This window comes from Polyodon spathula, chromosome 8, assembly GCF_017654505.1.
Source record: "Polyodon spathula isolate WHYD16114869_AA chromosome 8, ASM1765450v1, whole genome shotgun sequence".
NCBI classification, from domain to species: domain Eukaryota; kingdom Metazoa; phylum Chordata; class Actinopteri; order Acipenseriformes; family Polyodontidae; genus Polyodon; species Polyodon spathula.
The window spans coordinates 2930403-2955415 of NC_054541.1; the positions used below are offsets into that span (position 1 = coordinate 2930403).

The window sequence follows — 25013 nt, forward strand, 5'->3', positions numbered from 1 at the left end:
TCGATTAAAAATCCAGCTGCAACACTTTGTATAAGTTACTGGGGAGATATAAACATGGCTATGAGTACCAGAGAATAGCAGTAATCAATTCTAGAAGACACAAAAGCATGCATCAATCTCTCAGTATCTGAGAGATCTCTCAGTATCACTCAAATTTCTCATTGTCTGCAAGTTTGTAAGAGAAGCCACCAAGAAGTAAACCAGGCATGTTACTTTGTTGCTTGTGAGATCCCAGAATCATTACTTTTGTTCTTGATGTTAAACTCAGATTAAAAAAAAAAAAAAAAAACCTGTCAACAAAACAGGTGCTCAAAATATTTTCAGCAGATGCATCACCCTGCTTCAGGGATAAATATAGCTGTGTATCAACAGCCTAACAATGAAAACGAACCCGACATCTACGCATAATATTGCCCAGAGGCAGTATATACAAAAAATGCAGTTGGGCGAAGAAATAAGCCCTGTGGAAGCCGCATAAATAAAGAAATGTTTGTTTATAACAGTGCTGTGTCGAAGACACAACCCTCAGTAATGCTCACACAGGCTTTCTCCCTGCAAGGATAACCAGTTATTCTCAGGATCTTTACAAGCAATAATGGACACTACTCTCAATTATTTTCTCAAAACAAACATTTATAAAAAATAAAAAAAAATAGTTAATGCCATTTTCAGTAATAATGAAAAATAATTAATTGATATACATTGTATTCATGAAACATTGCCTGCTTATATTTGCTCATTTCTTAATATTTACAAATGTTGTAAAAACATACATCAAAAACACAAGACAAAATAAATGTTCTAATATAAAACTAATTGAAAAACATCAGATGTATGACACCGTGGGAGAAGTACAGGCATGGAAAAGTACAGAGCAGTTAGAAGCAGTAAGGAGAAATTACATCTTTAATTGCTTTAAATCAGAAAACACAGAAAACTGGGAAAAGACTGCAGTTTAAAGTCTAACAGCTGCGTGTCTTTTTTCTGATAACAAGCTGAAGCTCAGAGCAGTTGATTCAAATTCGGCGCTGTTATGAGACATGGGGGAGGGGCGGAGCCAACAGCACAACAGATATAGATCTAAACGAGGCAGTCTTCCCAGCGACAGCGAGTGGAAGCGACAGTGTGGGAGAAGTAAAGGCGTGGAAAAGTACAGAGCAGTTAGAAGCCGTGTGAGGTTACAACATCGATAATGGTTAATTGCAAAGCATATGACATGGTTTATTTAGATTTCCAGAAAGCTTTTGACAAAGTCCAGCTTAAAAGATTAATTCTCACACTGAACGCAGTTGGGATTCAAGGAAACACATGTACATGGATTAGGGAGTGGTTAACATGCAGAAAACAGAAAGTACTGATTAAAGGAGAAACCTAAAATGAAGTGAGGTAACCAGTGGGGTACCACAGAGATCAGTGTTAGGTCCTCTGCTATTCCTAATCTGCATTAATGACTCTGGTATAGTAAGCAAACTATTTAAATTTAAAATAGGAGGAGTAGCAAACACTGTTGCAGAAGCAAAAACCATTCAAAATGATCTAGACAAGATTCAGAACTGGGCAGACACGTGGCAAATGACATTTAATAGAGAAAAGTGTAAGGTACTGCACGCAGGAAATAAAAATGTGCATTATGAAATATCATATGGGAGACACTGAAATTGAAAGAGGAATCTATGAAAAAGACCTAGGAGTTTATGTTGACTCAGAAATGTCTTCATCTGTGTCAGTGGTCCTCAAAGTTGTGCCCATGGCCAAATTCGTGCCCGCGAAGCCAGGCCAACGTGCCCGAGGTAACTGTTCCTAAATTATGGGTCGTGAACACATTTCTAATGGGTTGTAGCGTGGGAAAATAAATAAAGCTTTAAAACACGTTTTCCAACAAAAAAGTGTCACAGCAGTCTGTTCACAGCGCTGCTCGCTTATGCTGTGCTTGTACGTACTCTACATTTATTTTATTTTTTTCCTGAAAGGCCTCTGCGATACGATCAACCAATTGAACATCTGCATTTTCTCTGCAGTAGCCCAATCATAAGGTGGCTGGGTGGGGCATAAACTATGTCAGTTTGGGTTGCAGGTACTGACAGTAAGTTTAAACAGTAGAGTCAAATATCTGCCAAGTTTTACGCAGCTGTCCAATCATAAGCAAGCAGAGGCTGGAAACGGTATTCTGCATGAAAACTGAAGGAGAGTGAGTGTAGCCAATGGGAAATTGAAAGATCTGACAGCTGTCCAATCATTCGTGAGCAGAGGCAGGTGATAATATGCTGGGTAAGCACTGAATTTCGCCAACTGTTATTGAGAAAAATAACACATTTCAGTAAGTAGAATTTAATTCTCTCTATGTATTTTTTTTTATTTAACCAGGCAAGTGAAACACGTAGTAGATTTAGTTATAAATCCACTTTCTCTGAATAACTGTACTGGAGATGAGCGATCTTTAAAACAGTAGTGTTGACAAATTTGCCAAATGGAAATGAAGCGAGACGCTATATATCCTCTTATTTTAGTTTATTCATGGTCATCTGTGTAAACATGCTATTTAAAAACATTTACATTGCATATTTTATATAAATTATTGAATTTATGAGCGCAGCATGCACAATTACTGCCTGAGACTTGTCCTTATTAGAGTGAGCCAAGAATAACCCCCAGTAAAACTCAGCTCTCTCTCTCTCTCTCTCTCTCTCTCTCTCTCTCTCTCTCTCTCTCTCTCTCTCTCTCTCTCTCTCTCTCTCTCTCTCTCGTGTACAAAACATTAGGAACACCTTCCTAATATTGAGTTGTACCCCCTTTTGCCCTCAGAACAGCCTCAATTCATCGGGGCATGGACTCTACAAGGTGTTGAAAGTGTTCCACAGGGGTGCTGGCCCATACTGACTCCATTGCTTCCCACAGTTGTGTCAAGTTGTCTGGTAGTGGATCTCTAAATAGCTCGTTCCACCTCATCCCACAGATGCTCAATTGGATTGAGATCTGGTGACTGGGTAGGCCACTGCAGTAAGCTGAATTCACTGTCATGTTCGTGGAACCTTTCCTGGACAATCCTAGCCTTGTGGCATGGGGCATTATCCTGCTGAAAAAATCCATTAGCAGACGGATACACTGCTGCCATGAAGGGGTGCACCTGATTGGCAATGATGTTCAGATATCATGTGGCATTCAAACGTTGCTCCACTTTTATCAAGGGGCCCAATGTGTGCCACGAAAACACACCCCATACCATCACACCACCAGTACCAGCCTGCAACGTTGACACGCGGCATGATGGATGCGTGTACTCATGTGGTTTTCTCCATACCCTAGTCCTCCCATCAGCGTGAAACAGCAGGAACCGGGATTCACCAGACAAGGCAAAGTTTTTTACAATCCTCCAGTGTCCAGTGTTTTCGTTCCTTAGCTCACTGCAACCGCAGTTCCTTGTGTTTTGCTGAAAGAAGTGGAACTCTGTTAGGTCGTCGGCTGCCATACTCCATTTGTGTTACGGTACGATGAGTTGTGCGTTAGTTTATGGGTCTTTCAGCACCAATGTTGTACTGGACTGTCAGTTGACTAACTGTAGCCCGTCTGTTGCTCTGCACAATTCGTGTCAGCCTCCTTTGGCCTCCTTCATCAATGAGCCGTTTTCAACCACTGGCCTGCCGTTGGCTGGATGTCCTTTGGGTGGTGGACCATCCTTGATACACATAGGAAACTGCTGAGCGTGAAAAACCCAGCAGCGTTGCAGTTCTTGACACACTCAAACCGGCGCGCCTGGCACCTACTACCATACCCCATTCAAAGGCACTTAAATCTTTTCTTTTGCCCATTTACCCTCTGAATGGCACACATACACAATCCATGTCTCAATTGTGTCAACGCTTAAAAATCCTTCTAACCTGTCTCCCCTTCATCTACATTGACCGAAGTGGATTTAACAGGTTACATCAATAAGGGACCATAGCTTTCACCTGGATTCACCTCGTCAGTCTATTTCATGGAAAGAGCAGGTGTTCCTAATGTTTTGCACATTATATGCACACACACTGCATATGTCGCGGGAAGGCAGTATTTAAGACAAGAACCTATGCAATAGTCAGTGTGCCTGCAAACAGCCAAGCAAGATCAATTTATGCCCGTGCCCAAATTACTTTGAGGACCACTGATCTAGACAATGTGGGGAAGCTATAAAAAAGGCTGCTATAGAAAGAGTGCAAAGAAGAGCAACCAGATTCTGGGTTTAACCTTTTGCGGTCCTATGTCTGACCAGGTCCGACATTCTGATTGTCCCTTTCTAGTCCGATATCATCAAAAAGGTCTCTAGTCATTTTTTCTCCGGAAAAAACCGAGAAAACCATTCAATGACCGAGTGAGACTGATAGGAGCCGAATGAGACCAGACAAAAAAAAGAGGGGGGGGGGGGGGGGGGGGGGGGGTGAGCAATAGAGCTAGCAGCTGCAATACAGAGATAATGATGGACAAAAACAATGGAGATAGCTGCTTCCGCACCCGGCGCTCAAAGAATATCACTTATATTTGCAGAGCTTTTTGAGATGTTATAGTAAGAAAATAATGACTTGGATCGCATTATTAAGGGGTTTGGAGATAAAACGATTGATCAGGACAGGATTTATCAGTATGCACGTCTGTAAAGAGGTATGTGAAAAATACAACGAACAAGGGAAGGGGCTTGGCTGGAGATGCAGTACTGATGTCGTTTTGCCATGCAATGTGTTTTATACGTGTAAAATAAACAGTGCATGTGAAAATTAATTGGACCTGACACGCCTGACAAGCGCTGAATAAATGGATTGCAAAGGGCTAAAAGGCATGGCATATGCAGACAGGCTAAAATAATTAAATCTATTCAGTATTGAACAAAGAAGACTATGCGACGACCTGATTCAAGCATTCAAAATTCTAAAAGGCACTGACAATGTCGACCCAAGGGACTTTTTCAACCTGAAAAAAGAAACAAGGAAATTAGACAAAGGGGCATTCAGAACAGAAAATAGGAGGCACTGTTTTAAACAGATAATTGTGGAGGGTCTGGACCCAACTCCCCAGTAATGTTGTTGAAGCTGACACCCTGGGATCCTTCAAGAAGCTGCTTGACGAGATTCTGGGATTAATAAGCTACTAACAGGCAAATGAGCAAGATGGACCACATGGCCTCCTCTCGTTTGTAAACTTATGTTCTTTCTTAGTGGTTTTCCTGTGATGTTTCCTTTCTGTGTGCTCCTGTAAATGCCCCTCAGTGACGGCACACGTAAACCATAGGGATGTTCTACGGACACACTTGTTAAGTTTGCATACAACATGCAAAGTCAAAGAAGAGGAGATGCAGCCTGCAGTCTACATCATGACCAGCACAGACACAGTGCATTACAATTTACACACCTGGAATACTCACAAACTATACATACAAATATTTTTAAAAAAGACAAACTTGATGTCTCTCAGTAATAGAATTGAGTATTTCAAGGAACATGTGTTTGTTTTTTGACAACTGAAATGCCTCAAGTACCCTCTGCAACTTCCTGTCAAACACCACTACCAGAGCAGAAACCGCAGCGACGACAACATGGTCTTTGCTTGCTTATAATAAACTGCAGCTAACCAGCAACTTCACAGGGGCTGTATGTGATAGAATGTGTACTCTATTTACAGTATAATCGTAAATCTCAAAAAAGTACTCACTTCTAAGTCTTTTGTAGTCCTTTTTGTATTACTTTAGTATAAATACATGTTAATTTGGATTCATATTTTGTTTTTTTCTGACTTTATGTGAACGAAAAGACATACATTTGCCCATTTTCCCATTGGAAATAGTGATATTTTGAAATATCACTGTCCTGGTCACAAAAACAAAACGAAACTGAACCAGGTAACTACAGACCAGTAAGCCTGACTTCTATTATATGCAAACTTATGGAAACTATAATAAGATCCAAAACGGAAAATTACCTATATGGTAACAGGGTACTGGGAGACAGTCAACATGGTTTTAGGAAAGGGAGATCGTGTCTAACTAACTTGCTTGATTTTTTTGAGGATGCAACATCGATAATGGATAATTGCAAAGCATATGACATGGTTTATTTAGATTTCCAGAAAGCTTTTGACAAAGTCCCGCACAAAAGATTAATTCTCAAACTGAACGCAGTAGGGATTCAAGGGAACACCTGTACATGGATTAGGGAGTGGTTAACATGTAGAAAACAGAAAGTACTTATTAGAGGAGAAACCTCAGAATGGAGTGTGGTAACCAGTGGTGTACCACAGGGATCAGTATTAGGTCCTCTGCTATTCCTAATCTACATTAATGATTTAGATTCTGGTATAGTAAGCAAACTTGTTAAATTTGCAGACGACACAAAAGTAGGAGGAGTGGCAAACACTGTTGCAGCAGCAAAGGTCATTCAAAATGATCTAGACAAGATTCAGAACTGGGCAGACACATGGCAAATGACATTTAATAGAGAAAAAGTGTAAGGTACTGCACGCAGGAAATAAAAATGTACATTATAAATATCATATGGGAGATACTGAAATTGGAGAAGGAATCTATGAAAAAGAGTTTTTGTTGACTCAGAAATGTCTTCATCTAGACAATGTGTGGAAGCTATAAAAAAGGCCAGCAAGATGCTTGGATACATTGTGAAAAGCGTCGAATTTAAATCAAGGGAAGTAATGTTAAAACTGTACAATGCACTAGTAAGACCTCATCTTGAATATTGTGTGCAGTTCTGGTCACCTCGCTACAGAAAGGATATTGCTGCTCTAGAAAGAGTGCAAAGAAGAGCGACCAGAATTATTCCGGGCTTAAAAGTCATGTCATATGCAGACAGGCTAAAATAATTGAATCTGTTTAGTCTTGAACAAAGAAGACTACGTGTCGACCTAATTCAAGCATTCAAAATTCGAAAAAGTATTGACAGTGTCGACCCAAGGGACTTTTTCAGCCTGAAAAAAGAAACAAGGACCAGGGGTCACAAATGGAGATTAGACAAAGGGGCATTCAGAACAGAAAATAGGAGGCACTTTTTTACACAGAGAATTGTGAGGGTCTGGAATCAACTCCCCAGTAATGTTGTTGAAGCTGACACCCTGGGATCCTTCAAGAAGCTGCTTGATGAGATTCTGGAATCAATAAGCTACTAAGAACCAAACGAGCAAGATGGGCCGAATGGCCTCCTCTCGTTTGTAAACTTTCTTACGTTCTTAAAAGCAAAGTTTGTGGGGAATAATAGCCATTTTCTATACTTTTGAGGCATAAGCAATTAGGAAATAACACTTACTACCCAGGAACAAAAATTGTGTTACACAGTGGAATAGTATTTATTGGCAAGCACTCTAGCAGCCTCGCCTGCCACTCACTGTGTTCAGGGGGTTTCTGTCAAGTCCGCGAGCCAGCAGAGCAAAACGGGTCATTAATGTTCATAATCTCATCACGGCAACTGTGAAATCTGATCTGCTCCAGACGGTTTCAAATTCAGTAGATTTTTGTGAACCAGAACATGTAGATCACTTCATGTTCCTCAAAAAAAACCCTCAAAATAGAAAATATTTATATTAGTTTTAAAAAGAATAGAGAACTGCTTTGTTTTTATTTTTTTTTGTCAGATGATTCAGAACTGTTGTTTCCAAGAACTGTGCACTTTTTTTTTTTTTTTTTAGTTATGATTATGAACAGAGCTCCAGGATGCAAATGGTTGCAAATGTGGCAAAAAACATTTGGAAACAGTTTTTGAAGGGTTCTGCGCATTGGTACCTGAAACTCAAACGCTGCCTCTCCCTTTAAAAGCACACGTCAATATTCATGAATGCGCTAGGACGGTCAGTAAGGGGAAAAGAACATATATCACACGTTTTAATAAACTGAAGCGCGATAAGGACACCAATAAAATTAATTAACAACAACAATACAATACAAAATCACTGAATACAAACGCGTGTAAGTGCAGATAGGTGCTGCATATTAAAAGCAACAGAATACGTTTCATGCAACAGTTGTGACGGTGACCAAATGTGAGCAACTGCTGTGTAAAATGTACTAAATATTGTAAATAGCAGCAGCAACTCACTGCAATTTAAACTTGTTTTTAATGAAAAATAAATGGCAACATGTAATCATAGGAGCTGTCTGCGCTACATTCTGCCAGACTTCACTAAAACAGAGCCTGGGAGCTGCCTCATGTTATCTCCCATGTTACAAATGGACACAATCAAGAGGTGCAGTCACCAATTCCAGACAACACTAAAATATAAACATGTTGAGTTCACTGCAGTTATCAGCTGCATAGATTAACCATTCAGCAGAATGAGGCATCAAACAAGTGAGTACAGACAAAGTTACTGTTTTAGTATCACTTTAGTGTCTTAGCAAGTTGTTGTACTGTAAGCAGTTGAATATGCTAGCACCCGACTTGCTCCTGAAGTGGCACCAGCAATTGGATTTGGCACCTTTTTTTTTTTTTTTGGCCCAAGCCATTTGATGCCGAGCAGAAGTCGCTCCTGGTTTTCTAAAAGTATTTGTCAGAATCTGGAGGTGCATATCTAGCAAGAGACAATGCAGGCATGCAAAAGAGAAGTAAGATAAAAAACAAGAAATGTCTAATATTTGAGAACTACGTTGCGTTATTTACAAAAAGAATATACAAAGTTGTATACTGCAAGTATACTTGTGTCAAAATAGGATAGTATAATGGTACCAATAAGACAATTTTGGCACAAAGCATACTTGCAGTATATTATTTTGTAAGGGATGATATTGGATTCTGATCCAAACTTCTTTATACCCTGTTAAATGTTGAACACTAAGGGAGGTGAAAAATAACAAAAATGAAACAAATGTGCACGCGTTATATATTAAAATGTACAAATGGCGTGTATTAAACGTACAAGTCAAATACTAAATACAGTGCACCCGCGCTATAACAACCCCCCCACCCCACCGCCCCTCTCTCAGCTTCTCTGACTGAGTCACTCGCCCTGCAAACCACACGGCCCTGGTTTTACCAGGAGAGATACTCTGAGAGTGCGGAACAGTTTTGAAAAGTCCAGAAACTTATTAAATGTCTTTTTCTTTTCACACTTCCCCATTACATTTTCAAAACTACCACTTTAACCCCTACAGGATTCCTGCAACCAAGCAGTTTTGCAAAATACACCATACACACGATATGACAGGTGTCAGGGTCCAATATAAATCTGCTATATATAGAGGTCTGCAGTATAGTGAGAGACCCATAGAAAAACAAATAGGCCAAATACTGTACAACCACTCCCTCGTTTTATTGGGGGTGTCAGGGTTGTTGTTGCAAGGGAGCGGATGTTACTATCTTGTGGCTTTTGCGAGTGCGTTGCTGTCACACATGAACAGCTCGTTGGCTAAAATAAAACTCACTTCAGCAAGTAGATATTTAATTTGCTTTTTGTTATTGTACAATAAGTGATGTGATAAGAACAAAAGAAAGCTTTCAAATGAGAGGAGGCCATTCGGTTCATCTTGCTCATTTGGTTGTTAGCAGCTTATTCATCCTAGAATCTCATCAAGCAGTTTCTTGAAGGATCCCAGGGTGTCAGCTTCAACAACATTACTGGGGAGTTGATTCCAGACCCTCACGATTCTCTGTTTAAAGAGTGCCTCCTATTTTCTGTTCTGAATGCCCCTTTGTCTAATTTCCATTTGTGACCCCTGGTCCTTGTTTCTTTTTTAAAGTTGAAAAAGTCCCTTGGACACTGTCAATGCCTTTTAGAATTTTGAATGCTTGAATCAGGTCGCCGCGTAGTCTTCTTTGTTCTGAGTCTGAATAGATTAAATTCTTTTAGCCTGTCTGCATATGACATGCCTTTTAAACAGGGAATAATTCGGTCGCTCTTCTTTGCACTCTTTCTAGAGCAGCAATATCCTTTCTGTAGCGAGGTGACCAGAACTGAACACAATATTCAAGATGAGGACTTAGTAATGCATACAGTTTTAACATTACTTCCCTTGATTTAAATTCAACATTTTTCACAATGTATCCGAGCATCTTGTTGGCCTTTTTTATAGCTTCCACACATTGTCTAGATGAAGACATTTCCGAGTCAACAAAAACTCCTAGGTCTTTTTCATAGATTCCTTCTCCAATTTCAATATCTCCCATAATGTACATTTTATTTCCTGCGTGCAGTACCTTACACTTTTCTCTATTAAATGTCATTTGCCATGTGTCTGCCCAGTTCTGAATCTTGTCTAGATCATTTTGAATGACCTTTGCTGCTACAACAGTGTTTGCCACTCCTCCTACTTTTGTGTTGTCTGCAAATTTAACAAGTTTGCTTACTATACCAGAATCTAAATCATTAATGTAGATTAGGAATAGCAGAGGACCTAATACTGACCCCTGTCGTACATCGCTGGTTACCACGCTCCATTCTGAGGTTTTTCCTCTAATCAGTACTTTCTGTTTTCTACATGTTAACCACTCCCTAATCCATGTACATGTGTTTCCTTGAATTCCAACTGCGTTCAGTTTGAGAATTAATCTTTTGTGCGGGAATTTGTCAAAAGCTTTCTGGAAATCTAAATAAACCATGTCATATGCTTTGCAATTATCCATTATCGATGTTGCATCCTCAAAAAAATCAAGCAGGTTAGTTAGACATGATCTCCCTTTCCTAAAACCATGTTGACTGTCTCCCAGGATACTGTTACCAGATAGGTAATTTTCCATTTTGGATCTTATTATAGTTTCCATAAGTTTGCATACAGTAGAAGTCAGGCTTATTGGTCTGTAGTTACCTGGTTCAGTTTTGTTTCCCTTTTTGTGGATCGGTATTACATTTGCAATTTTCCAGTCTGTCGGTACAACCCCTGTGTCAAGAGACTGTTGCATGATCTTGATTAGCGGTTTGTAAATAACTTCTTTCATTTCTTTGAGTACTATTGGGAGGATCTCATCAGGCCCAGGGGATTTGTTTATTTTAAGAGCTCCTAGTCCCTCTAACACTTCTGCCTCAGTTATGCTAAAATTATTTAAAACTGGATAGGTACTGGGGCATGTTGTCCGTATCCTCCTTTGTAAAAGCTTGTGAAAAGTAATCATTTAATATATTTGCTATTTTTTTTCTTCATCTATGATTTTGCCATTTGTATCTCTTAGACATTTAACCCTGAATGTTCTCTTGCTGTTGTAATATTGGAAAACATTTTGGAATTGTTTTTTCCAATATTACAACAGCAATATTACAACAACATGATGTGCAGTACAAAATAAAACAAACAGTAATTCTAAGTGCCTATGTATATTGGAGCTAGGGCACATGCAGTTAGACTGTAAAAATGGGGAGCCAACTCCAGGACCATGATAAATCCGAATCCGCAGCATTGCGAGGGGCGATATAACGAGGGGTGGGTGTAGTTTAAAACACCCATGTCACTATATCAATCAAGCGCACTCAGAACGATAGCACATAGGAAAGGTGGGACCACGCACCAATCACGCTGTAAACTTTGATCTTACATTCGAAAAGCATGTTTTCAGGACTCTTTCACTGCAGTGTCCTCGTTGCTGAAGGGTTAGTCTGTGGTAAGGTGTGTTCAGGACTCTTTCATTGCACTGTCCTCGTTGCTGAAGAGTTAGTCTGTGGTAAGGGGTGTTCAGGACTCTTTCACTGCAGTGTCCTCGTTGCTGAAGGGTTAGTCTGTGGTAAGGTGTGTTCAGGACTCTTTCACTGCAGTGTCCTCGTTGCTGAAGGGTTAGTCTGTGGTAATGTGTGTTCAGGACTCTTTCATTGCGCTGTCCTCGTTGCTGAAGGGTTAGTCTGTGGTTAGATGTTTTCTTTCTTCGTTTACCAGGTTTCTGGGTCTCTGTGAGGCGTGTACGAGTCTTAACTCGCTGAAGCTTTTTACAGAACCCTCCTATTGGCAATATGACAACACATACCTGCAGATTATTACAGGGGAAAAACGACTTAAGTGGATGTTTTGCCCTATTGAGAAAGCACACTCAAGTGAGCATTAATATGCAAGTGTTTTGTCTTAATATGGCTCTCAGATTGTAAGCAGACATAGGACTTGTTTTAACATTAGAGACTCATACAGCAGCACACTTCAAATTGGAGATCTCAATATAATGAAGGAGTTGATAGCAGAGGAATAGAAATGCATTGAAAAGTATTTCAGAAATAGTATTTTAGCCCTTGATGCCGTTGAGGAAGCACATGAGCGGTTAGTATAGTAAAGTACACTATGAATGTACAACATGGGAAATAACTTCATGTGTTGTCAACATGCATGTAATAATGGAAGCATGTCATACAGATTGACACACACCCCAATATGTCCCCTCAATCTAATGCTCTCAAATGAAATCATGTTTACTCCAACTGTCATCACATTTGTATAAATGGTTTTTCAGATGTTTGAAAAACAAAACACACAGATGGGCAAATAGACAGACAACCACATACAAGCACCACATTAGCCCAACTGCCAAAATTAAACAAAGCCATTTAAATGCAATTCATAGAACAGGGGAACTTCCATTCTGAATCAGCGGAAATGCCTTGTAAAAGGAAATGCATTTAAAAAAAAAATCTCATCTACTAAACAGCTTGGCGTGCAAGCTGAAGTGTTCTGCTCTGGAGAAATGCTTGCAAACAAGCTGGTTACTTGTGAACAACGAATTTCCCATTCTGGGGAACAGCAAATTCCTTTTTTTCAGTTTTGTTCCCACTTTTTATCAACGTATTAATAATTAAACATGGCTGTGACAGGGATGGACTGAGTGGTGACGTCAGGCCAAGAGGCAGGAAGCAAAACACAGCTAAGTACTTCAGGGCAAAAGACCCGCTTCAGATAATCCAACAATAAAACAAAAAGGTTTAACAAACAACACTGCTCACAGAGCAAAATAAAATAATCAACAAAACAAGTCACAAACACAACAAACAACTAAAACTAAGGTCAGGCTGGGCAGGTGCCCTCACTGTTCCTTAGTTTTTAATTTTAGTTTTGTTTTCGTTCCCTCTTTCTGCTCTCGTTCTCCTCTGAACTCCGACCTCGAGCAGGGAAAACTGTAGGGTTTTTACACAGGTGACCATTAATTTAGGAGAGACCACTTTCTGCACAGGTTTTTTTTTTTAATAGTGGATGGGGCTTCCCATCCACACTACCAAACAAAAACAACATTCGGCTATGCAGACAAAACAATAACAAAACAATATGGCTCTCGCCGTCAGATACAATAAATAAATCATAATAGACAACTACAAAATAACACAGGGGCGGAGGGGGAGACCCCATGTTAAAATAAACAAACAATACTGTACAGGGCTCCTCGCCCTTTTACAATGGCATTTGAATAAATAAACTGATATTTAAGTAAATTTATACATTTTACCACAATTCTTTCTTTTTACTAAAAAGTCAAGATTTTCAATCAGACTCTAGTTTCTGTAATAGTAAGTAAAGCACCTGAAAACACTTTAAACATGTCAATGTTTATAAACATCACTTGGCTCAGTGCTGCCATTAAAATAAGCAGCAACAGTTCAGAAAACGAACACTGTAGTTCAGTCTACGAATGAAGGCATTTTGAAAATGTTTAGCTCACTGCTGGCATTACAACAACACTAAACAATATGCAACAGGTTAGTAACAGTCCAGCACTGTTATGCGAGAGTAATCTTTAGCGTTTTACTGGCTACAATAAGCAGGATAAATTATGGAACACTTTGATAAAAGAAGCCGTGTTGACCGACTCGTTGCTACACAGGTTCAGTGCTGGGCATCACCCGATTGCAATTTAAATAGAGCCCCTTCAATGTAAATGCATCACTAGTACTCCCAGTTGTTTCTTTGCTAATTCTGCATTCTTGTTAATTGCGAAGTTTAGCAAGAGGTATGTCTCCAGACAGAATGTCTTTATGAAACAGGCAGTATATGTTGCAGGGACTACATCTTCTTTACACACTAAAGCTATTAATTTCCTTTAAGGAATGTACAGCTAGAAAAATAGCTTTGAGTTTGTTTCTTCATCGTCAAATAATATAATTTAATTAAGAAACGGTCACGGATCAACATTGCTAATTATATCTTTATTAAAAGGCAGGTAGAGTAGAAAGAAATAAACTGAACAATAATTAAAACACATCATTTTGCTTACTTATTTCGGGAGAGCTCTTCCTGAGCGCAGTGCCGCAGGTCTCTGTTTTTCAGCACAGAAGAAAGCACTGCTTTGTATTTGTTGTCCTCTTTTTTGCTTTCTTGTTCTCTACATGTTTACGACTGGGAATGTGATCTTTAATAGTATTGACTCAAACATGATCAATCAAATCACAGCAAAACTAGCAGAATAGTACCCCCCCCCCCCCCCCCCCTCCCTCCATTCTCATATTTTTTCGCTGGTGGAGCCGCATGTAGAGACATGCGACTGAAGACACATGATGAATTAACTTGGCTGGGTGTAGAGCCAAAAAAAAAAAAAAAAAAAAAACATCACACAAAAAACAAAAACAACAAAAAAAATAAAAAACCCACAAAACACCACCAAAAATACCTGCAGAATTTAACAAAATACCATTCACAATGCCTACTTCCACAATCACGGAAATCAGTAGCATTATAGGACTTCATAATGGTTGGGGGATGAACATTGCAGATTTGATCAATGTGTTCCCCACTGGCCATAGAGCTCTGAGAATAGTCATTGACCAGCACAAACTGTATGGTATGAAATATACAGTGCTTATAGAAAGTCTACACCCCCTTTCAAAATGTTCACCTTTTGTTGCCTTATAGCCTGGAATTAAAATGCTTTTTTTTTTTTCATTTATCTACACATCAAAAACCACATCTTCTAAGTTAAAAAATTATTCAATAGATTTGCAGAAAATTAATTAAAAATAAAAACTGAAATAGCTTGGTTGGATAAGTGTCCACCCCCCCGCGGTTTATTTGACTAATAGCTTTAGTTTTATCACAAGACATTGCACGACATTTGGTCTGTGGTTACTACCCCCCTTTAACAGTGTGAAGTGTCACGTGGGGGTCTCCACTGAATAATACTGAGGCACAAACAGCGCACTGGTGTTGACACGCCACACAGACTTAACACACAGGCAGTCACTCGGGTACCAGCAATGCTAGCCCTAGTTCACATTTAATAAACAAAACCAAACTTAAAAAAAAAATAAAAATAAAATAAAAAAATAAGAAAAAAAGCCAAAAAAAAAAAAAAAAAAAAAAAGTTTGCCCAGGAACCTACTACACTGCGAAACTCCTCTCCATACACTGTTTGGGATCAACCTCCCCTAAACTAACCTGCTACTGTTGCTCCACAAGTCCCTGCATCCTGACACTCTGGCCTCTTTCCGACGGCCTGGGGTGGGCAATGCCTTTAAAAGCACAGTATTGCAGTTAGATGTTAACCCTTTGCTGTCCTATGTTGGACCAGGTCCGACATTACAATTTTCCCTTTCCTGTTCGACATCATCAAAAAGACATAAAGCACAGGTTTTTTTTCTCTGGAAAAAGCTGAGAAAACCTTTTAATGGCTGAGTGAGACCAATAGGAGCCAAAAATAAAAAAGGGCGCATCTCATAGCCCCATGCACTACAGAGATAACACGGACATAAACAAAGGAGGCAGCTGCTTCCGCATCCAGCACTCAAAGAATATCACTGACATTTGCTGAGCTTTTTGAGATGTAATAAAATAATGAGTAGTTTGGTGATAAAACAAGTGATGAGGAGAGGATTTATCAGTATGCACGTCTATAAAGAGGTATGTGACAAATACAGCGAACAAGGGGTGGGGCTTGGCTGGAGATGTAGTACTGAGTGTCCTTTTGCAATGCAATGCCTTTTAAACCTATTGTTTAAAACAGTGCCTGTGAAATAAACAGCGTGTGTGAAAATAAATTGGACCCAACGAGTCTGACAAGCGCTGAATAAATGGACTTTAAAAAGAGTTAACCAGGGCTACAAGTTCACTTTTTAAGGCAGTAGTGAGGCTTTGCTGCCTGCCTGGAAAGTAGGTAGCAAAATGGTCTTATCCAGTAGAGGTTGACAAATAATTCAATATAAAAATTCCAAAAGTAAACACCTATCTACTGTTTTAAATAGACTGAAATATCCCAAACTATCACATAGTAGGCCTACATTTAAATCAGAAAGTATTTATTGAAACCACCTTGTGCTCAACTAATAATGCAACTCCTTGTTGAAATGTATTTTGTTTTATCTGTAAGTTCTACAACAATGCAACCATATCTGTCATCTAAACATATGATATGCCATCAGTACGGTTTACCAGGTTATGTTTCAACGGTGTAAACAAAGTCGTATGAAATGATCTTCTTGACAGATTTCGGTAACTAACAAATCATGCACACCTAAACAAATTTTTTTTTTTTTTAAATGTATCGTATGCGTAGGGCTTCTGATTTTCGGTTTTAACCGATAAAACACCAGATACAAAAAAAATTAAGTCGGTGGATAGCCAATAAATACTGTGGAAATGGTTAATCAATTCACAATGACTTCACCCTTTTCCCATTAAAAAATAAAACCTACTACAAAAATAATAATAAATACATTTCCCAGTGCTGCTGGGCAACGTCCCGCCTTCCTGACTTGTATCTATCATTGATTCGTTCTGAATACTTTAAACCAGCCCCAACTACTGAGTGACAGTACATTCCTACATTTCTATTGGAGACTCCGCTTGTGTACACGCTTTCTAAATTTTCTTATTTTAGTCCTTACCTCCGTACAATCGCCCTAAATTTCGCATATCGAATCGTTGATCTCTATACCATGGGGATTCCCTAAAGTGGACACCTTCTGTCGTTACTTTCTTTCATATTGAATTCACACGTGTCATTACAGCTCAATGATATGTATAAAACTGTCTTTTTTTGATTTTTTGTTGCGAGTTCGTAAAACCTTTCGTTCAAGCATGTGAAATTAAAGTTTGTTATAGTAAAAAAAAAAAAAAAAAAAAAAAACAACAACTTACATAAAACTCAAATAGCTAAAAATAATCACCAAAAAATTTTATTAAAACCTGAAAAACTGAAGCCCTAAGTATGCCACATTATTGTTGAATCCTGTATTGTATGACCTTATAAAAATTATACGGTTACAAATCACAACTAAGCTGTTTTGAAAATGAACGCTAATTCCAGCATGATACCGCTATATTTAAAAGATTCTGTTATAAGTGGTTTGTTCACAAACACGTCAGCTCACACCCTGCCTTTTCACTGCATTTTTAACCCTCCGAGTAGGGAGTTGGGGTCCAGAGAGCAGGGAACGCACCGGCGCACTCGTACTCCCCGGGGTCCAGAGAGCAGGGAACGCACCCGCGCACTCGTACCCCCCGGGGTCCAGAGAGCAGCGAACGCACCGGCGCACTCGTACTCCCCGGGGTCCAGAGAGCAGGGAACGCACCGGCGCACTCGTACTCCCCGGGGTCCAGAGAGCAGCGAACGCACCGGCGCACTCGTACTCCCCGGGGTCCAGAGAGCAGCGAACGCACCCGCGCACTCGTACTCCCCGGGGTCCAGAGAGCAGCGAACGCACCCGCGCACTCGTACTCCCCGGGGTCCAGAGAGCAGGGAACGCACCGGCGCACTCGTACTCCCCGGGGTCCAGAGAGCAGCGAACGCACCCGCGCACTCGTACTCCCCGGGGTCCAGAGAGCAGGGAACGCACCCGCGCACTCGTACTCCCCGGGGTCCAGAGAGCAGCGAACGCACCGGCGCACTCGTACTCCCCGGGGTCCAGAGAGCAGCGAGCGCACCGGCGCACTCGTACTCCCCGGGGTCCAGAGAGCAGGGAACGCACCGGCGCACTCGTACTCCCCGGGGTCCAGAGAGCAGCGAACGCACCCGCGCACTCGTACTCCCCGGGGTCCAGAGAGCAGCGAACGCACCCGCGCACTCGTACTCCCCGGGGTCCAGAGAGCAGCGAACGCACCCGCGCACTCGTACTCCCCGGGGTCCAGAGAGCAGCGAACGCACCGGCGCACTCGTACTCCCCGGGGTCCAGAGAGCAGCGAACGCACCGGCGCACTCGTACTCCCCGGGGTCCAGAGAGCAGCGAACGCACCCGCGCACTCGTACTCCCCGGGGTCCAGAGAGCAGCGAACGCACCCGCGCACTCGTACTCCCCGGGGTCCAGAGAGCAGCGAACGCACCCGCGCACTCGTACTCCCCGGGGTCCAGAGAGCAGCGAACGCACCCGCGCACTCGTACTCCCCGGGGTCCAGAGAGCAGCGAACGCACCCGCGCACTCGTACTCCCCGGGGTCCAGAGAGCAGCGAACGCACCGGCGCACTCGTACTCCCCGGGGTCCAGAGAGCAGCGAACGCACCCGCGCACTCGTACTCCCCGGGGTCCAGAGAGCAGGGAACGCACCCGCGCACTCGTACTCCCCGGGGTCCAGAGAGCAGCGAACGCACCGGCGCACTCGTACTCCCCGGGGTCCAGAGAGCAGCGAACGCACCCGCGCACTCGTACTCCCCGGGGTCCAGAGAGCAGCGAACGCACCGGCGCACTCGTACTCCCCGGGGTCCAGAGAGCAGCGAACGCACCGGCGCACTCGTACTCCCCGGGGTCCAGAGAGCAGCGAACGCACCCGCGCACTCGTACCCCCCGGGGTCCAGAGAGCAGCGAACGCACCCGCGCACTCGTACCCCCCGGGGTCCAGAGAGCAGCGAACGCACCCGCGCACTCGTACTACTCAAAGGGTTAAACAATGTCAACCCGAGGGACCTTCTCAACCTGAAAAAAGAAACAAGGACCAGGTGTCACAAATGGAGATTAGATAAAGGGGCATTCAGAACAGAAAATAGGAGGCACTTTTTTACACAGAGAATCGTGAGGGTCTGGAATCAACTCCCCAGTAATGTTGTTGATGCTGACATCTGGGATCCTTCAAGAAGCTGCTTGATGAGATTCTGGAATCAATAAGCTACTAACAACCAAACAAGCAAGATGGGCCGAATGGCCTCCTCTCGTTTGTAAACTTTACTAATAACAGAATAAGGGATATCAACTAAGAAAAAAAAACAATAGCTGGGTTTGTTTTATTAAACAGTGGCATTCGTTAGCTATGTGCGCAAGTTATAGTTTGTATAACAGTGTGTGTTAAAGCACACATTTCACTAGTTAAACAGGAGAAGTACGCAAGGTAGTGATAACCCATTTTATTTATCTACCTTTTACATGTTCATTTTCAGCATTAATGAAACCAGGGTTAACATGATAACAAAGCCGCCATTCTCCATGACCGGATTAAATTAGCATTTCCAGGGCTCGCAAAAATCGCTAGCCCGACGTTCTGGGCCAACGTGCTTCTTTTTGTCTGCTTGCCCAATGGACAATCCGATTTTTTGTTACTCTATAACAAAGATATCGTTCTGTGCTTTAATCAAACAGCGGTTTCTCAATCGAGATTCCGCTCACAGATCATCACAGTAAAACATGTTTAGTGATTAATGTTTTTTTTTTTTTTTTTATTGGTAATGCTTGAGTGATTTCCGGAGTGACGTACACATTGCTTGTGACCAAACCCTGCGAGGATTACCCCGTGTAACACCCCTGACAACTCAGGCAATCCCATCGAGTCAGCGCACTGGTGTCACATGACCACGTCCGCTCCACTGAAACGACGGTTAAAATGGACACTACGACAGCCAAAGTATATACTTTGAAGGCTATGATTTTTTTTAAACTAAGACTGAAATTACCTTACATTTTCAAATTGTCATGAGACTCACAATGGTTCTGAGTGTAAATAGAACAACAATTGAAAATTCAGCAATTGCAGAAAGGGTCGGGTCCTTTTCGAATTCGGTAGCTTATTCACAGACTCAATTTAATAGTGTCTGAGTCTAAATTGTGAACATCGTACAACTGTAGCGAATCAAAAAGTAAAGAAATTAGTAAACCGAGCACGTCCAGATACGTTGCCCACTGCCCGTTTTTCGTTGTACTAATAAAAAAATAATAATAATAATAAATTGGGGGGGGGGGGGGGGTACTGTGTTCTTCAATGAATAGGAAATAGCCAGAACACTGGATGCAGCATGCCACAAATTGGGTACTGTACTTGTAATTCTTCTTTTATTCACAATCTCATTATTATTATTATTATTATTATTATTATTATTATTATTATTATTATTATTATTGCTAGTAGTGACAATAAAGAAAATCAAAGAATAAAACAGTGCTAATATTATTAATAGTTTTGTGAATGCCTTTATCCAAGGTGACTTCCTCAGTTTACTCCAGCAGCTTATATTGTTCGTTTTGGATTGTCCTTTTACTATAGTGAACAAAAGGCTTGGACCCAAACAGGGTTGTTATAGCGAGGGTGTACTGTGTTTAGGATTTGACTTATATGCTTAATACACAACACTTGCACATTTTAATAGATAATGTGTGCACATTTGTTATTTCATGTTATTTTTCACCTCCCAGAGTTCAACATTTAACAGAGGGTATAAAGAAGTTTGGATCAGAATCCAATATCATCCCTTTCAAAAAAAAGTTATATACTGCAAGTATACATGTGCCAAAATAGTCTAGTTTTAGTATACTATTGGTACCACTATACTACCCTATTTTGGCACAAGTATATTTGCAGTATACAACTTTGTATATTCTTTTTTGTAAATAATCCAACGTAGTTCTCAAATATTGGACATTTCTTAGATAGTATCTTACTTCTCTTTTGCATGCCTGCATTGTCTCTTGCACCTCCAGATTCTGATAAATACTTTTAGAAAACCAGGAGCAACTTCTGCTTTGCATTAAAAAGCTATAATGCTCTGCAGTTGCCCACCTATGTGGATAACTATCAAAAAACTAGTAGAAACTAACTAAAACACAAGTCTGGGAAACACAAATGGAAGTTTGGAAAAAGTCTGGAATTTTGATGTTGAAAAAGTGTATGAACCCTGAGATACTGTACCTATGTTGAGTTCAGTGTACTTTGTACAAATCACAGTTCATAGGTCAATTATGGGCAACTTGACTTTTTTTTTTTTGGATAACCAAATGTCTACAATGGACTGCCCAAAGGGCATGTACCATTACCAAAATTTTGCGAGCCCTGATTTCTATAGAGTAAACTTAATTGCCTGTAAGTTTATAAAAGCCTGTTGTCTCATAAAATCATAATGTTTTTAACATTTATTTAATTTAACTTTTGGTTTATAAAAGAAACTTCATACCCTGAAATTGTAGCCACGTTGTTCTGAATTGTAGACATGTGAACGCCACTGTCCAATACGATTTGAATTCTGTGCCTCGCTCGTATCTACATGGGGCGCTACAAACCTCACTCATCTATAAATAGGGAAGCTCTGTTAGCAATGGTTTCCTGCTTTATGAAAGACACTAATAATGTATGTGTTTAATTAATAAATAAATAAATAAAATACCGGCATTACACAGGGTCGTCGTATAAACCGCAGCATAAGGGATCAGAAAAATGCTATTGCATAAAAAAAAAAATTAAAAATAGTAGCATTTAGAGTTTTGGGTAGCAAAATGCTACCAAACACAGGTTAACTTCGAGCCTTGCATTTCAGATAATTTTACAGATATGAAGATGCGAGCTGTACAGAGTACAGATTAGACTGAGTGGAGCTGCTGTGCTAGCTCTGTGCACTTGTGAACGCATTAGGAGGCTCACAGGTATGTGTTGTACAGGAACTAGACAACCGCATGTGTCCAGTCTTGCTAGAGTCCCAGTCATTGCTAAAATATTTATTATATAATAACTAAACCCTGTAAGAGCCTCAATCAAACTGCATTATTCACACACAAACATGATCTTCAACAGCTATATAAGTATATGTGTGGATTTCCCGTTTGTGGCATCGATCCCTAAACAGTGGTGTTAATATAACAATGTACTGGAATTTGCATTTGATAGATTCTGTAACATGCAGCTGTGTTTTTATTATTATTGGTTTTGTTCTTTTGATCTGTATACTATATATATATATATATATATATATATATATATATATATATATATATATATATATATATATATATATATATATATATATAATCTTTTGCCACATCTTTTCAGAGCCTCCCACATGCCTTCTTGAAAATTCCAGGCAGGATTTTACATTGGCTTTTTTCAGAAATGGCTTTCTTCTTGCCACTCTTTCATACAGGCCAGATTTTTGGAGTACCTGAGCGATTGTTGACACATGGACGGTGTCTCCCATCTCAGCCATGGAAGGCTGTAGGTCTTTTAGAGTTGTCACTGGCCTCTTGGTGGCTTCTCTGACCAATGCCCTTCTCACCCGGCTGCTCAGTTTGGAGGACGGCCTGTTCTAAGCAGATTCTGTGTGGTTGCCCTATACCTTCCAGCTCTTAATGACCGACTTGACTGTGCCCCAAGGGATATTCAATGCCTTTGAAATGTTTTTATACCCCTCCGCTGATCTGTGCCTTTCCACAACTTTATCCCGGAGTTGTTTTGAAAGCATGGTAGTATCTTTGCTTTGAATGCACTACCCAACTGTAGGACTTTACAGAAACAGATGTATTTAATCTGAAATCATGTGACTCACTTATTGCACACACATGGACTCCATTTAACTTATTGTGTGAATTCTGAAGGCAATTGGTTGTACCTGAGCTTATTGAGGAGTGTCATAGCAAAGAGGGTGAATACTAATCTAATGAAGACTTTTCAGGTTTTTATTTTTAATTGATTTGTTACTCAGAACATCAGCTAGAACAAGGGTGTCATACACCACACACCAGAAGATCAGAACCATCAATATGACTAAAGAGCTGAGGATCATGAGCACTACCAACAGTGTCTGCATGGCAGTAAAGAAATGGCAAGGAGTGGCTTCGTGGAAACTGAAGAAGTGCTTTATAAGACCCAGCTGTCATTAGATAAGCCAACGTGGTGTTAGTATGGTAAAGACTAACAGTACGTGGCAGTCTTTTTCACATTTTTCAAATGTGACAGAGGGATGGATATGTCCCCACAATCTGGCATGGTCTGAATATGCTAAATAATTTTTGTACCAAGTTTGGTATTAACATAAATGACTATCTCAACAGCATCTTTCCACATGGGACCAATAAGATATCCGATTAATATATGTGACCCGCTCCATTAAAAGTGTTTCAAAAACTCGTGCCTCCTGATCATTTTAAATAATAAACTTCATTGAGGGAACTTCTGAAACCCAGGACTGGAGAGAGTTTCCGACTCTGAGAATGGTTCCCTTCCAAATTCTGAAACACAGGTCTGGAGAGTTTCTAACTCTGAGAATGGTCCCCTTCCATGCCAGTCTTGTCACACTGAATGTATGCTGTTCTACCTCATCAGACTGAGTGTCTGTACAACAGCAAATCCTGCTCAATGAATATACAGTGACTGTCTGATCACATTGTGACTTTTCAGTCATACCCCAGTAACATCCCCACGCCCTGGCTGCTGCACAGTCAGTCTAGCAGCTATGGCTTGGTGGTTTACAGCTCTTTGAAGGAAGTTAGGAGGAGCAGCACCATCTCATCTCTGATACCAGTACAGTGACACCCTGTTAGAACTGTGCTACTTCCACTCAAGTAAAATAAAAATAAACAGCAGTCTTTATACCTGTGCAATGTACAGCAATTGCCTTGCACTGTCAAATAACACAACAGAGACACAACATAGTTTGAATAAACTTGCAACTTTGGAATCAACAATACGTACATACGGACGAACAGCGTGGGTCACATCGGCCACCTATCAGTGTAGAGCGATGTCCACCAGCACCCAAGGGAGCCTGCAACTCAAACTTCCAAAATACAGAACGGTGGGATTCGTTTAGGGAAACAAGTGGTTTCGCATCGTATGTAACGAATTAGCATTTAATGAAACACTACCCTGTTCTGTATAAACCTAAACAGAAATCATTTTAATTATAAACACTGTAACTGTAAGACAGCACCTCGAGTAGGCATATAGTGTGAAGCAGTACGTTTCGTTTTGAGTAAAAATAACCGCGATTAGAAGTGTTCAGAATTCCGCATTAATAAGAATGCAGGCGTTCTCAAACCCGAGAGCTGTCTGGGTTTCGAAATCTCTTAAACCAGGAGAGAACCTGCCGCTAGCCTTCGTTCATTTCCCGAAAGCACCCTGACTTCACCCTCCCTCTCCCGGTTCTGCTAAATGTCCCCAGTCTCTCAAGTCCTGTCAACCCTCTTCCCATCCGACAGTCCGTCCCCAGTTCATCTCTGTTTCCACTGTACTACAGTCCTACCTGGTAAATGGCGCTCCAATTCCCGGACTCATCGATCTCCCGAAACTCGGTCTCCATCGCCATGCTCGCTGCTGCCTTCTCCCGACTCCCTCCCGTTCAACTGAACACAATCAATGAGATTGTACTTAGTTGCTTTGCTTTAATTCGAAGGCTCCTTATCGGCATTAAGGTTTAATGGGGTCTTCACTGTTGTTTCCTGACCTGTTCTTACCGGAAACACGCCGCTCGCTCCTCCTGCACCAACACAGTCACCATACCCACCCATTCCCCCGCCCTATAACCAATCACAATACAATCCATACAGAGGGGTCAAGATAGGGGCCAATCAGCGCTCACATGATGGAGGTGCAGCAGTGGGGCCAATCAACACGCAAAGACAACGCATTGGCTGCTGGGGTCTGTAGTTCTTTAATCAGACGATCGGTCAGATAAGCAGGAAGGGCGCTATTGTTATATTTTTTATACCAATAAACATGACATGATAACTGTTTTATATAACGCGACCGTTTTCAAGCTGTCTTCTCAAAACTTCAAAGGAACTGTGCCCTGAATTCAAGTATCCTCGACTTGAATCCCGCTGCACTGAATTGAAGTGTCCGCGACCTATCATGACGTCACGGTGCTAAATGCTCATCATCAGACAGCACATGGAAATAAGCGGTTGTTTTCTGAAGTGGCGGTGAGTTCGTTCTCCAGACATGAGATAGAAAATACAGACGTGGAAGCTTTGCATTCCACCCAA

At 41.0% G+C, this 25013-nt stretch overlaps 1 protein-coding gene across 3 annotated transcripts in view; it reads right to left on the reverse strand.

Annotated features, from left to right (window-relative positions):
• LOC121319189 (tyrosine-protein phosphatase non-receptor type 1-like) overlaps window positions 1-24512 on the reverse strand; it is a 109653-nt gene extending 85141 nt beyond the window's left edge. Inside the window, exon 1 of one of the 3 annotated variants that reach the window (XM_041256383.1) lies at window positions 24272-24512. In XM_041256383.1, the coding sequence (XP_041112317.1) occupies window positions 24272-24334 (63 nt within the window). In that variant the 5' untranslated portion in view covers window positions 24335-24512. Of the gene's footprint in view, window positions 1-14132; window positions 14264-24271 lie in introns of those variants that run through there. The other 2 variants (XM_041256382.1, XM_041256381.1) reach the window with 2 other exon arrangements.
• Window positions 24513-25013: the final 501 nt, after the last annotated feature.